The 11,734-nt window shown below is 59.6% G+C and overlaps 5 protein-coding genes across 5 annotated transcripts; 3 read left to right on the plus strand and 2 right to left on the minus strand.

Moving 5' to 3' along the window:
* Nucleotides 1-151: 151 nt before the first annotated feature.
* KRP23_9652 (putative calmodulin-like protein 6) lies at nucleotides 152-1,114 on the plus strand (the record flags this gene model as incomplete). The annotated part of the gene is made up of 5 exons (XM_067895232.1): nucleotides 152-365; nucleotides 436-476; nucleotides 545-617; nucleotides 683-777; nucleotides 836-1,114. The coding sequence occupies 5 exons, from the start codon at nucleotides 152-154 to the stop codon at nucleotides 1,112-1,114; spliced, it is 702 nt and encodes a 233-aa protein (XP_067742838.1).
* Nucleotides 1,115-1,253: 139 nt separating this feature from the next.
* KRP23_9653 (Sorting nexin mvp1) lies at nucleotides 1,254-3,575 on the plus strand (the record flags this gene model as incomplete). Its single annotated transcript, XM_067895233.1, has 2 exons — nucleotides 1,254-1,433; nucleotides 1,524-3,575. 2 exons carry the CDS (start codon nucleotides 1,254-1,256, stop codon nucleotides 3,573-3,575), a joined length of 2,232 nt encoding a protein of 743 aa, XP_067742839.1.
* A 71-nt stretch (nucleotides 3,576-3,646) lies between these two features.
* On the minus strand, nucleotides 3,647-4,369 carry KRP23_9654 (uncharacterized protein; the record flags this gene model as incomplete). The annotated part of the gene is made up of 1 exon (XM_067895234.1): nucleotides 3,647-4,369. One exon carries the CDS (start codon nucleotides 4,367-4,369, stop codon nucleotides 3,647-3,649), a length of 723 nt encoding a protein of 240 aa, XP_067742840.1.
* A 980-nt stretch (nucleotides 4,370-5,349) lies between these two features.
* KRP23_9655 (uncharacterized protein) lies at nucleotides 5,350-8,667 on the plus strand (the record flags this gene model as incomplete). The annotated part of the gene is made up of 3 exons (XM_067895236.1): nucleotides 5,350-5,477; nucleotides 5,563-5,587; nucleotides 5,662-8,667. The coding sequence occupies 3 exons, from the start codon at nucleotides 5,350-5,352 to the stop codon at nucleotides 8,665-8,667; spliced, it is 3,159 nt and encodes a 1,052-aa protein (XP_067742841.1).
* A 411-nt stretch (nucleotides 8,668-9,078) lies between these two features.
* KRP23_9656 (Transcriptional activator HAP3) lies at nucleotides 9,079-11,662 on the minus strand (the record flags this gene model as incomplete). The annotated part of the gene is made up of 2 exons (XM_067895237.1): nucleotides 9,079-9,216; nucleotides 9,278-11,662. 2 exons carry the CDS (start codon nucleotides 11,660-11,662, stop codon nucleotides 9,079-9,081), a joined length of 2,523 nt encoding a protein of 840 aa, XP_067742842.1.
* Between the last annotated feature and the right edge of the window lie 72 nt (nucleotides 11,663-11,734).

The following is an 11,734-nucleotide window of genomic DNA, read 5'->3' on the forward strand; positions in this document are numbered from 1 at the left end:
AAGTGAGAGATCCTTTTTCGACCAATGATCGAGAGGATAGTTTTGACCAATCGATAGACAGGAACGAGTGGTGTGGTGGACATGAAAGACAACTTCAATACGTCCGTTACCAGTCTTTGTTTGCAGCAGTATCCGAGGTGGAAGTGCCAAAATGCTGTACTCGCGGTCGACGTCCATGAACAGCTCGCGCCGCAGGCGTGCGAGGCTGACGACCTCCCGTTTGCGGCGCTCGAAGCTGCTGACGGAGGTGGCCATGCGCAAGATGAACATGGACCCGGAGAAGACCATGCAGATGGAGCAGATCTCACAGCAGTTGTCCCCAGAAGACATCAACTTCTTCCACCACATCTTCCACCAGATCGACAGTGAGTCATTCGACTGCTATTGGCTAGTGCCAATTGTTGCGTTCTGACGGGGGGTGATTGTGCGCTGCAGCCGACAGCTCGGGCATCATGCTCCGCTCGGAGCTTCACGATGTGCGCGGCGTATTAGCAGCTACTGATTAGAGCACACACTTACAGGTTTGCTGTGACGGTTATTCCAGGCCCTCACGATGCTCGGAATCTCTCCTAGCGACAAGGAGCTGGACGAGTATTTGCTAGTCGCAGACGCAGACGGTCAGCTCTGCCAATCGCGCTCACTCACTGCCTACAACTAATTCAGCACTGCTATATTAAAACAGGCAGCAAAGCCATCGACCTCCAGGAGTGGGTCGTGCTGTGCGGCATGATCGTGACCCCTCCGCACAACGAAGAAGACCTGTTGGGTGCGTTTCACGTAAGTGACCAGATCTTCACCTTCACGGAAGCAATTTCCGTCTATTAACCCGACGCAGTGCTTGTTCCCAAACGAGGAGGACATTCCTGTCGTCGTGTTTCGCACCAAGATGCAGCGTATCCTCGAGAGCGCCTACGCGCACCTACCAGACAGCAACCAGCACGAAGTGAGCTGCTACGTGGACGATATCCTCAGCGCCCTCGATCCAAACAACACGGAATGCATCGACGTGCAAGAGTGCATCCGCATTCTCAGCACGCCCTACCATGGCACGCCGCTTCTACCTCCCAGTCTCACCACCGCTGAAACAAAGCAGCAAGACCGGGAGGACGAGTGACTCTGTTATCAGGTTGGCAATTGGTGTGTCGCCAAACATCAAACTGATGTCATCATTCCCATCCAAAATATCTTGGAAAACGTAACCAGCCAATAAGAAAAGAATTCATTCTCGATTCTGCTCCGTTCTACCTGCAGAGATGCTCAACGGATCGACGGCGGGGGCGCCCGTGGAGGTGGACGAGCACACGGCGCAGCTCTGGATCGACTTCGTGGACAACAGCGTCGAGTGCGAGCTGTGCAACGAGCCCTACGATGACGACGGCGGCGACGAGGGCCACATCCCGCGGCTCTTAGCGTGCGGACACACCTACTGTCAGGTAGGGCCATTCTACGCATTCTACCATGTACCCCTTCCCCTTCCTTCACTAACCCTTATCCTCTTCAACCTGATAAATGTATCTGTGTAGAGCTGCCTTGACGGGTGGGCGCATTCGTCCTCCAGAGGCGCTCAGAACGGGGATTTGATCGTCGTAGAGTGCCCTACCTGTCGTAGAGCGACGAGCTTTGACAGCACGCACGGCGCGCGCGCTCTTCCCAAGAACTTCGAACTGGTGCGCGCCCGCCAGGAGATGGAGGCGCAGACGCAAACACAGCTGCGTAGGATCCGTGAGGCCTGGGACATCCAAGTGAAGGAGAAGGAGCAGCTAGCTCGGGAAGCCGAGGAGCACGCGCGTACAGCGCAGCGTGAAAGTGTGCAGGCCTCGCAACGCGCCAAGTTCCTGACGAAGCAGGTGGAGATCAACGAGCAGGAGAAGAAGCGCGCCCAGGAACTGGCAGAGGAAGCCAGGCACCGCGCGCTGGTGGCGTCGCAACAGGCTGAAGCTTTGCAGGCGGAGACGGAGAATCTGAAGCGTCAGTTGCAAAATGATGCGGCGCAGCTTGCGCGGGTGCAGCACGATGCGTCCAGTGCTGCTGCTGTAGCGAAGGAGCTGCATTCCAAGGCAGAGCAGCTGCAGCAGCAGGTGGACTGTGTTCGGGCACAGCTCTCGCTGCATGCTGGGAGACACGACCCGAGCAAGCTGGTCGTGCTGGTGTGCGAACCTACGACGGTGGGGTCCTGGCTGCTGCCATATACGAGGTATGCTGTGATCAGTATTGCCAGCGATACGACTAAAGGCGCACAGGCGATTGATCCGTACCAAGCTGCCAAGACGTGGACGCGTCTGCGCCAAGTGGAAGAACCCAGCTCCTCGGTCAAGGTCTACCGCCGGTACAGCGACTTTGTGTGGCTGCAGCGTGAACTGCAACGTCAGTTCCCGTTCGAGCTCGTACCTTGCATGCCGGGCAAGCAGCTCTTCTTTAACAAGGAGAAAGAGTTTGTGGGCGAACGGATGCGCTTGCTGGAAGCGTTCGTGCGTGGTGTGCTCCGGCAGCCGCTTCTTGCAGTGACGGAGGAAGTGCGCGCCTTCTTGTTGTCCACCACGGAAGAGCTTGAGAGCCTTCGACGTGCCACTTCGAGCTACTACAGCAGCGTGGATGGGGATGACTTGCTTTCGGTTGACGAGGAGGCGCCTGAAGATGACGTCGAGTCTCGAAGTTCGTCTCCCCCAGCCGCCAGCCCTCCGTCAGCCTCGAATGGAAGCGCCTTGAGCAAGCGTAGCAGCAGTTGGAGTGCGTGGGGAGCCGTGTCGGCCATCACGTCGGGTGCTGCCAAGCTTGTGACCACGACCGGCACAGCCCTGACTGGAATAGGCACAAAGACTGGCACTGCAGGTCTTCCGGAGGACCCGGAGCTTGAGCTGTCAAGGAGTTTCTTGGAGGCGGAAGGGGCAGACGCAGCAACGCGTGCGTGTATCGAGCGTCGGCGCAAATACATTGACGTGGCAAGGTCGTACCAGTCGACAGCACAGAAGGGAAGCCAATTATCTCGTGCCTCGCGGCAGCAGTCGCACCACTTGCACCGCATGTGCGAACTGCTGCACGACATGAATAAACTGGACCAGGGCCACGCACGCCGCCGCCGCCAGCGCCTCGCAGCTTCTGAAGACGCGCGTCAAGAAGACGAAGACGACGATATGGAGACGCGGGCCTTCGACGAACGAGCGTCCGATGTGTTTAGCGCCATCTCGTTGAACACCAAGAACGATGCAGACTGTATGGAGTACGCGCTGCTGGAGGTCGTGCGGATGCAGACGCTGGAGCTGGGAGGCATCGAGGACGCCTTTTCGCGTGTGCGCCGTCGGGAGGAGGCACTTGAGGTGCAACAGGCACCTGCAAGCGGCCCTACTGTGGTCAACAGTGATAGTGGAGCCTCAATCTCCGCCTTGGCTTTGAAACGCGAAGAGCTCATGACCCACCGGCGGGATTTGAACGAGAAGGTGGCAAGGCTGGATCCTGGCCGCTCGCGGCTCGTGTTTGATGTGCTGCGCAAGAATACAAGCGAGATGCACAAATTGGCGAAGACGAAGCGTAAGCTCTTCCAGGCGTCGCAGCAGCAGCTTCTCGGTGTGGGGCGCTAAGTGGAGCGGACCAGCAAGGAGACAGCAATGGTAAGTGTGTATAAATATATAGGGCGTTTGCCGATGACATGCTACAGGATGCGCTTCTTGGCTGCAGCTGTCTTCTTGGCGGTGTTGTCGGGGAGGTACGAGGAGTACGGCGGAGCAACGTGTTTGCAGTATGCCTGCATGGACGGTAGGTCCAAGTGCACTGGGCGATTCAGGTACGTTAGCGCTTCTTCTTGTTGTGCATCTCCCTCGCCGTTTTCGTCGTCTTCGCTTGTAGATTCTTCCTCATCTCCGTCATCATCATCGGTTTGGTCTTCTGGCTGGGGATAGCTGCCGTGCGCGACGCTGGTTACGAGGTGCTGAAATGTAGCCATCTCGCACTCCACGCGCGTCACAAGAGCCTGGTACTCGGGTAGCGGTGCAGTGGCCGTTCCAGCAGCTAAGTCGAAGGCTCGCGAGAGACTCGACGTCAGCGCTTCACCCATCTGCACCATCTGCGCGGCGGCAGCGCGGGTTGCAGCCGTCCGCGGCTCGGCAAAGCAGCGCATCCAGGCCAGCTTGGCCTTGACGAGCAGTTGGCGGAGCTGAAGCTGCAGCTTGGTCAGCCGCGCCTTGAGCTCGAGCCGCGTTTCGATGGAGAAGTACTGCGACGCATCCAGGCTAGCGCTTGCACCTCGACGGGCGCTTGGAACGCCTCCTCGAGCGCTGGTCAGCGGCAAGACGAGCGTCGCCCCCTGGCGAGTGGACGAGCCGCGCGTGAGCGTCGCGGTGATTGGGCCGCTTGGTTGACGTCGAAGTTGCTCCATGGTGCAGTCGTGTGGCCGCAAGTGGAACGTGCAGCGGCTCCGACCAAGATGTTGAAGTTGACGTGGCTCGCGGTTGTCCTGGAGGGGGTCGAGCCTAAACATAGCGAAGGACGATCGACCCGAGTGTAAAACGCTCTGCGATATCGAGTCGGCAAGCCGAAGCCTCACGTGCGTGCAAGTTTCTGCCCAGAGCCGGCTCCCCTTCGCGAGAGCACGACGCTAGATTGCTTATCTGCGATCTCCATGTCTCTCCAATGGACGAGGATGGACTGCCGGGTGCGCGCGCGCTGCAAGTTCATCTCGGGCCAACGCGGACGCGGCGAAGGCGCTTCGCGCCTGCGGCCGGACGACGGCGCCGCAAGTCCCGCGCAGCGACCACGCGCAACCAATTTTTGCGGCGGCTTCAAGTGCGCGGACCCCATCGAAAGGCACCGCGCGTGTTCCGCGAACGCCAAGCGCAGTGAAGACACCGCGGCATTGTCGGATCGCGCCCCATTTGCACTCAAGTCGCAGCGGACGGGATCTGCAGCCTGATCTGGCCTGGCAGAAGGTCCACCCTCGCGCCAATTTGGCTGGACGGCGGCGGAACTTAGACATCTTTGAACTTCCAAAGCTGCAAAGTTTGACGCTTGGCGCCAAGTGCCAATGCAAAACAGGTTGGTGCTGCAGTAACGCTGCGTGCTAATGCAGGACGTTCGCAATGCGCACATGGAGCCCCTTCGTGTGCATTTCACTATGTTCAAGTCCGGCGCGGCGGCACCGTCGCTGCCATTGGCTGAATTAGCGCTTCGTAACGACCTCTCACTGGCTGAAAATGAATTCCGTCGTCGCGACGCCTTTTTGGCCCATCCCTGCACGCCGAAGAGAGCAGGAGACGCGAGAGAAAGGGGCGCTAAGCCTCCCGCTTTCTCCACCTCTTTTGCAGCAGCGTCGAGGGAGCGGAACAAGTCAAAGAGCTCGCACCCGCAGACCCCAGGGCCATGGAGACCCCGCAGTGGATGGACCCGTACGCCACCAGCTCCGAGAGCGTGTCGGACATCCCGAGGGGCGACTGCAGATTCATCCACAACCAGTGCGAGAAGGAGCTCTTCACGAGCGAGTATTTAAGGTGCGTTTTGCGCAAATGCGTTTTTGCGCCAAAGTGGTGGTTGCAAAACGCTCACTGCATTTGTGTGCTCTTCTTATTTGAGCAGAAGCAACAAAGCGAGCGGCCACAAGGTGCGTCGAGACTGCACTAAAAAAACATTTGCGCAACATGTTTTGTTAACGCCCTACCTTGTTCTACCTTGCAGAATCTCCGCTGTTTCCCTCACTGCTGTGGTGGACACAACCCCAAGAGCTTCTGCGGCTCTGGACTCGTGGTAGAATGCTTCGTGTCCAACTGCCAACTGGTGCTGGGTCGGTTCGAAGAGGTGGCTAAACAGCAGCCAGCTAACAGCAAGACGCTCCCGCTGTCCACCTCAGTGGACACAAGTCTGGGACGCTGCAGTCTCACCGTCGGTCGGGAGTACCCCCGCCAGGAGCTCTTCGACGACGTCAAGATGCCCGACCAGCCCTTCGGGCGCTGGTTCCGAGGCACCGCCGTGCCGAACGGAGGACCCAACAGCACGTGCTTCCTGCTCAACGGCAACCGCCAGTCGTGGCACTACGGGTGGCAGTCGTCGCGGCTCAATTGCAAGAATTTGCACGTGTTCAAGGTCTACATCTTCGACGCCAGCGCCAATGGGAACGCCGGTACGCTCACGTGTGTGGCCGCGTTGGCGTCGCCCGCTTTCAGGATCTCGTCGAGTCGCAAGGCGAGGAAGACGTTCCGCTCGCCAATGAACCAAGCAGCGCTGGCCAATGCCACGACGCCGACCTCGGCCGGACCGGGTATTCAGATGATGCCTGGCAGCAGAGGGCCTGGACTTGGCTCGCCCCAGAGCGCGAGGAGCATCGATGAGCTTCTGGGCAGCGCGGCGGGGAACAACACGGCGGCGGCTAATGCTGCTGCGATGTTTGCGGCCGCCCAACAGCAGCGACAAGCGCCGACGGGGTTTTTGACGAGGCCGAATCTGCAGCGAGACCCGGCGCGACGCGAGCGCAAGCGCCTGACCCGCTCGGCGTCGCTCAAGACGGACTACTTCTCGACGATCTCGTTCCCGATCCAGCAGCAGCAGCAGTTTCAACAGCAGCAACCGCAGCAGCGACTGTCACTGTCTGCCACGCACCCGCCGCACTTTGAAGGACTCCAGGAGAACCGCGTTTCGACGCCGTCACTGCCTGGGGTTGGCTCTTTCCTGAATAACTCGGCGGGGCCTGGTCCAGCAGGAGGCAGCCGAGCGTTCCACACCCGACGATCGTCGCTTGCTGCTCTCCCCATGCCTGCATCGAACCCGATGAGCTTGCAACGGCAGCAGCAGAGACCAGTTCCTGTGCTGACTCCCATCACAGGCATGATGCAACTTCGACTGGAGAGCCACTCGCCCTACACCAGCACGCCAATTGCAAACTCGACCCCGTCTTCCAGTTGCACGGCGTCCTCGTCTGGGTCAGGGCCCCCTCCCACCCACACCACGCGCCTTACGGCCGCAGCTCTGCATCAGCACGCGTACGCTTCGGCCAGACCGTATCCGTACGCGCGGCGTGATACGTGGTCGAGTAACTTGCAAGGCATGATCCCTGAAGGTGGCGGCATCCCGATGATGATAATGTCCCCGGGGTCTTCGCCCGATAGTTATCTGAACCGGAAGCGCAACCGCTCCACGGACTCGGACAAGGCGATCACTGCAGCTATCGAGGCCTCGGAGAAAATTCACCCTACGCTGTCGCCCGTGACGTCCCCTGGCTGCTCGCCTCCTATGGTGGCTCCTGTTCCTACGGACAGCGAGCTTTACCGTCGCGCACGCATCCTGCAGCTCGCGTTTACGATCGTGAAGCGAATTCATCGCTTCGAAGAGGTCGCGGCGAAACAGAAGGAGGCGAACCCCAAGGTGTACCGCCACTCGTTCGAGATGATCACTCCTCCGATGCCCACGACTCCCCCTAGTGCAGCTGCGAACCAGACGCAGCGCAAGAAGTGCACGCTGGTGCAGATTCCCTTGAGCAACCCGAAGCTCTTGTACTTGTGCTCGAACCTCGTTACTGTTTGCACCTCGCTGGTGAGCGCGGGCTTGCTGGAGGACATGCGCCAAAAGATGCACGACTGCGCTCAGGCTGGACGTGGCGCGTTGGCGGCTTACGCGCAGCTTGTGGACCTGCTGAACGACTCGGTTGAGGCCCAGGTGTCGCGCCTGCCACGCCGCATGCACAAGTCCTGGGGCGACGCGGAGTCGGCGGACGAGGGCGAGTGGGATCTGTACGAAATGCTCAAGAGCTGCGAGCCGTGGCTGCTGCAAGAGCCGTGGTGGGTGGTGCTGGACGAGGACGAAAAGCAGCAAGTAGGCGACAAAGAGGAAGGCGCGCTGCGTCCTCTCCCGTACATGAGCGTGTTTTCGGACTACTACCACGCCATCCGGGACGCAGTACCCTCGCCGCAGGACTTGGAAGTAGCTGCGTCTCTGCGCAAGGCAGCGCTTACGGGTGCTCATGGCTTAACGGGCGAGTGGAACAGGCAGGGCGAGCCCGATGAGCACCACCTGCAGCAACCTCAGCGCGTCGCATCTATTCGCTCGGCGTCGGCAGCATCATCGCTGTCGTGGCTAGCGCGGTGCATTCACGCGCACACGACGAAGGTTTTCCACGTCACGGAGACGGACACGACCATGACGCTCACGCTCCCGAACAGCTTGGTGTCTGCAGACGCAGTGTTCCTGCTCCAGCTGGACCAGCAAGAGCCCACCGTGGTGCTCCCGCAGGACTATTTCCCGTTTGGATGGTCGCGTAAGCGGTCACTCATGGCTTACCGGGCGTGGCGTGTGCGTGGCATCGGCGACTCGAACGGCAGCGCCGTGGCGGTGCAGTTTATGCGCTGGCCTGATGATAATGAGCTCGAGGCAGTGGAGAACGATGAAGAGGAGGAGGAACTGGACGATGACGAGGCAGAAGACTCGCCTGAAGAGCCCGAGGAGGAACCTCTCGGCCGTCGTGGCCGCCAGCCGAAGCGTCTGCGCACGCGAATCACCATTTACTTCTCGGTGTTCTCCCCGACAACTCTGCAGCTGCGTTCGATCGTGGAAGCAAGTCTTGCACCTGCAGCGGCGCTGCCTGCGTCGTCGACGGCGCAGCCCACGGAAGCAGACATGCTGCGCTACTTCAAGTCTCCGTCTTCGTGGGAGATGCGGTCGCAGCTATCGCAGCAGTACACCAAGAACCTGTAAATATCAACCGAGAATAATTGCGCGAGCGGCGACCAGGAAGCGGCACTCCATCCTATCCAGCCCCAGCAACCCCCCCCCCCTTCGGCTTCCCCTTTGCGTGTGCATGCGTGCGTCAGTGTGTTTTTCTTCGAGGCCGAAGGCGCGAGCACGAGTTTTCGCCGACACATCCTGGTCATAGATAGGTAGGTATAAGCAGGAAGGTCAGGCACGCTCAACCTCGGTCCATGCAGCAAACATGAACAACCCCAGATAGTGAGTTACTGCCCACGCAAATCAAAACGTTCTCGTCTGTACTATTCGGCTCAACATGAAACACTCACTTCGTTGGTGGCGCCCCCGCCATTGATCCCTTTGCTGTACTCGCTGTTGCAGTGGCCACCGCTGGCGTAGCTACAGTCACAGCCGCAGCCGCTACTGGCTTTGGCGAAGGCGTCGTTGCCAGTGCTGGCCGTCCTGCTGGCGACGCTGCTGCCGTCGCTGGTCTAGCAGGCGATACTGCTGGCACCACTCTTGAAATCGTGGAGTCTGCAGCTGAGCTTGGGCGCCTTCCTGCGCCATATTGCGACGGAGGAGGCTTGAGTTCAGGATGCAGGTACAATTGTGAACTCACCGCGCTTTTGCCCGCTGCTGCTGCCTTTGCGGCGTTGGCAGCGATAGTCGCAGCCGCGGCCGCCGCAGCTCGTTGCATCGCCTGCTGCTTGGCCAATCTCTTCCGCTCCATCTTCTTGAGCGCAGCGGCATCCTGCGATGCCTTGACCTTTTCGTTGTACCCGGCCAATACTCGAGCGTACGACGTAAACCCCAGGTTTTCCATGCTCTCCACTACGTTAGACCCAGAGATCGACAAGCCCACCCCCTTGTTCGTTCTTCGGTTCTGCATGATGGAACGGTCGCGGGCTTCACTGGTGAAGTACAGCAGAAACTCAGTGACGCACTCCTGCATGAAGGTCACGGCATCATCGCTGATGCTGACCGGTTCTTGCGAAGAATCATCCATCTGGCCCTGCTGGGCGTGGCCAGCGGAGCTGGACGTGGGTGCTGTATGACTCTTGCTCTTGCTTTGCCCTTCCTGCTTCACAGTAACGCCGGAGGATACAGTACTGACAGGCTCCTCCTCATGTGTCCCTGGAAGCGCCTTGTACATGATCTTGGAGACAATCTTCGGAGGTAAATACATCTTGTCCTCGGTGTCTGTACTGGTTCGGGTGGACAGATCGAGGTCGTAAAACTGCTGTGCAACACGCGGAGAGATGGCAGGTACGGTTGTCGTTGACGGTCGGTAAGCGGTTGGCGCGGAGTATTGGATCGCGTACGAATCCGTGCGCGGCTTCTTCCCAGAGCCAGGGATCTCAACTTGCAAAGGGCGTTTGTACGTCGCTGCCAGCATCGCTGCTGTGGTTGCATCGTTGCTCATGACGCCAGCAGTCTTGGCAGCGTCGAGCTTCGCTGCATCTCGTTTCGCTTTTGCCTTCTGGTTGGTCTCGACCTGCTTCGCTTGCAGCTGGGCCTTCAGCTCCGCGTACTCACGCTCGACCACCGCCATGTCACGCTTTACAGGGATTCTGACGGCCGGTGCCATGATTGTTGTGGTTGGTGTCGTTACCGTCGCTGCAGGAGCGGTGAGAGCCGTAGTCGCTGCGGTTGGTGCAGCGGCAGCAGCAGATGAACTGGAACCAGCGCTACTAACAGTAGTGGATGCACTTGCGTCTGCGTTCGTAGCGGTGGCAGGAGCAACACTTGCAGCTGGGGTTGTGCTTGGCTTACTTTCAGCAGTGCCAGCAGCAGGACCGGTGGCGGTACTACTAGCCGCCGCTGCCGCTGTTTTCGCCGCATCCGCCGCCGCTTTCTGTTGGGCAGCTTTGTTCTTTTCCCGCTGCATGAAGGCGCTCAGCATCTGCACGATTTTCTGCGTGATGTACTCGGACTTCACCTGGAGATCTAGCGGCCAGCGGTTTTGCTGCACCATCATCGGCCGTCGGTGCGCTAAACAGTCACGGTAGTCTCGCTGTGCAAGTTGGAGCAGCTGCAGCTCTGTACAGCGGTGCAGCCACGTCGTCATCTTGTCCAGAGCTTGGCGCATCTCACAGTCGGTCCTGGCGTTGGCCACGCGAATGCAGACCCTCGCGAGCGCCTCCAGCTCCATGTCGAACGCCGTCTTCCGCTTCTTCAGGGCGTAAACAGCCTGCGCGGTCGCAGCAGAACTCTTTGTCGCCGCTGCATTCTTGTCCCCTGTCTGCAGTTGCAACTGAAGCTGCCGCTGCGCGTGCTGCTGCTTCTGCTGCTTCTGCAGCATGTCCCGGAGCATCTGCTGCTGTCTCAAAACCTGTTGCTGCTGCGCCAACAAACTGTCGGCGATGGACGTGGCCGTGGCCGTCGTGACCGAGTTGCCCTTGCCTGCCTGCTTGATCTGCTGCTCGTGCAGCCGTAAGAGCCGCAGATGCTCCTGCTCCAGCACCAGTTTGTTGCGCAGCCACTCCTCGTTCGAGCGCTTCTGCACGGCTTGGGCCGCCATGGCCGCCTGCCGCTGCACGTTCTGCTGCAGCCTGGCCAATTGCTCCGTGCGCAGCTTCTGCAGGTCCTCGGATGTCTTGGCCAGCCCCGTGGTGGATGATTGGGCCTCGAGTTGCTTGGTCAGGGCCTGGTACTGCTGCACCTGCTGCTGCGCCAGCGCGAACTGCAGCCTGCGCGCTTCCTCCTGCGCCCGCAGCGCGCGGTCCATGGCTGCGCCTGCTTTGTCGCTGGAATTTGGGTCTTTTCCGCTGGTTTCTGCGTCTGTAGACGGCGTAGAAGCCGAGGTGGCTGATGAGGAGGTGTGTGCGGTCTTGGAATCCGGGTTGTGGGGCTTCTGGGAGGAATCCGAGGACTCCACTGGCACAGGAACATGCGTACGCGTCTTGGCTTCTTGAGGAGATGAAGTGGGGCACGTCGAAGTGGATGCTGGAGGCGCAGCAGACCCCGCAGCCGACGCCTTCCCTGCCGCCGCCGGTTTATCCATTGACTTTTTAACGTTTTGGAAATGATGAAGAAAGGTACCCCCTGTTGTGTACCCCTTGACTACCTACGTACT

Source organism: Phytophthora ramorum (assembly GCF_020800215.1).
Source record: "Phytophthora ramorum isolate Pr-102 chromosome Unknown Phyram_PR-102_s0008, whole genome shotgun sequence".
Lineage (NCBI taxonomy): Eukaryota > Oomycota > Peronosporomycetes > Peronosporales > Peronosporaceae > Phytophthora > Phytophthora ramorum.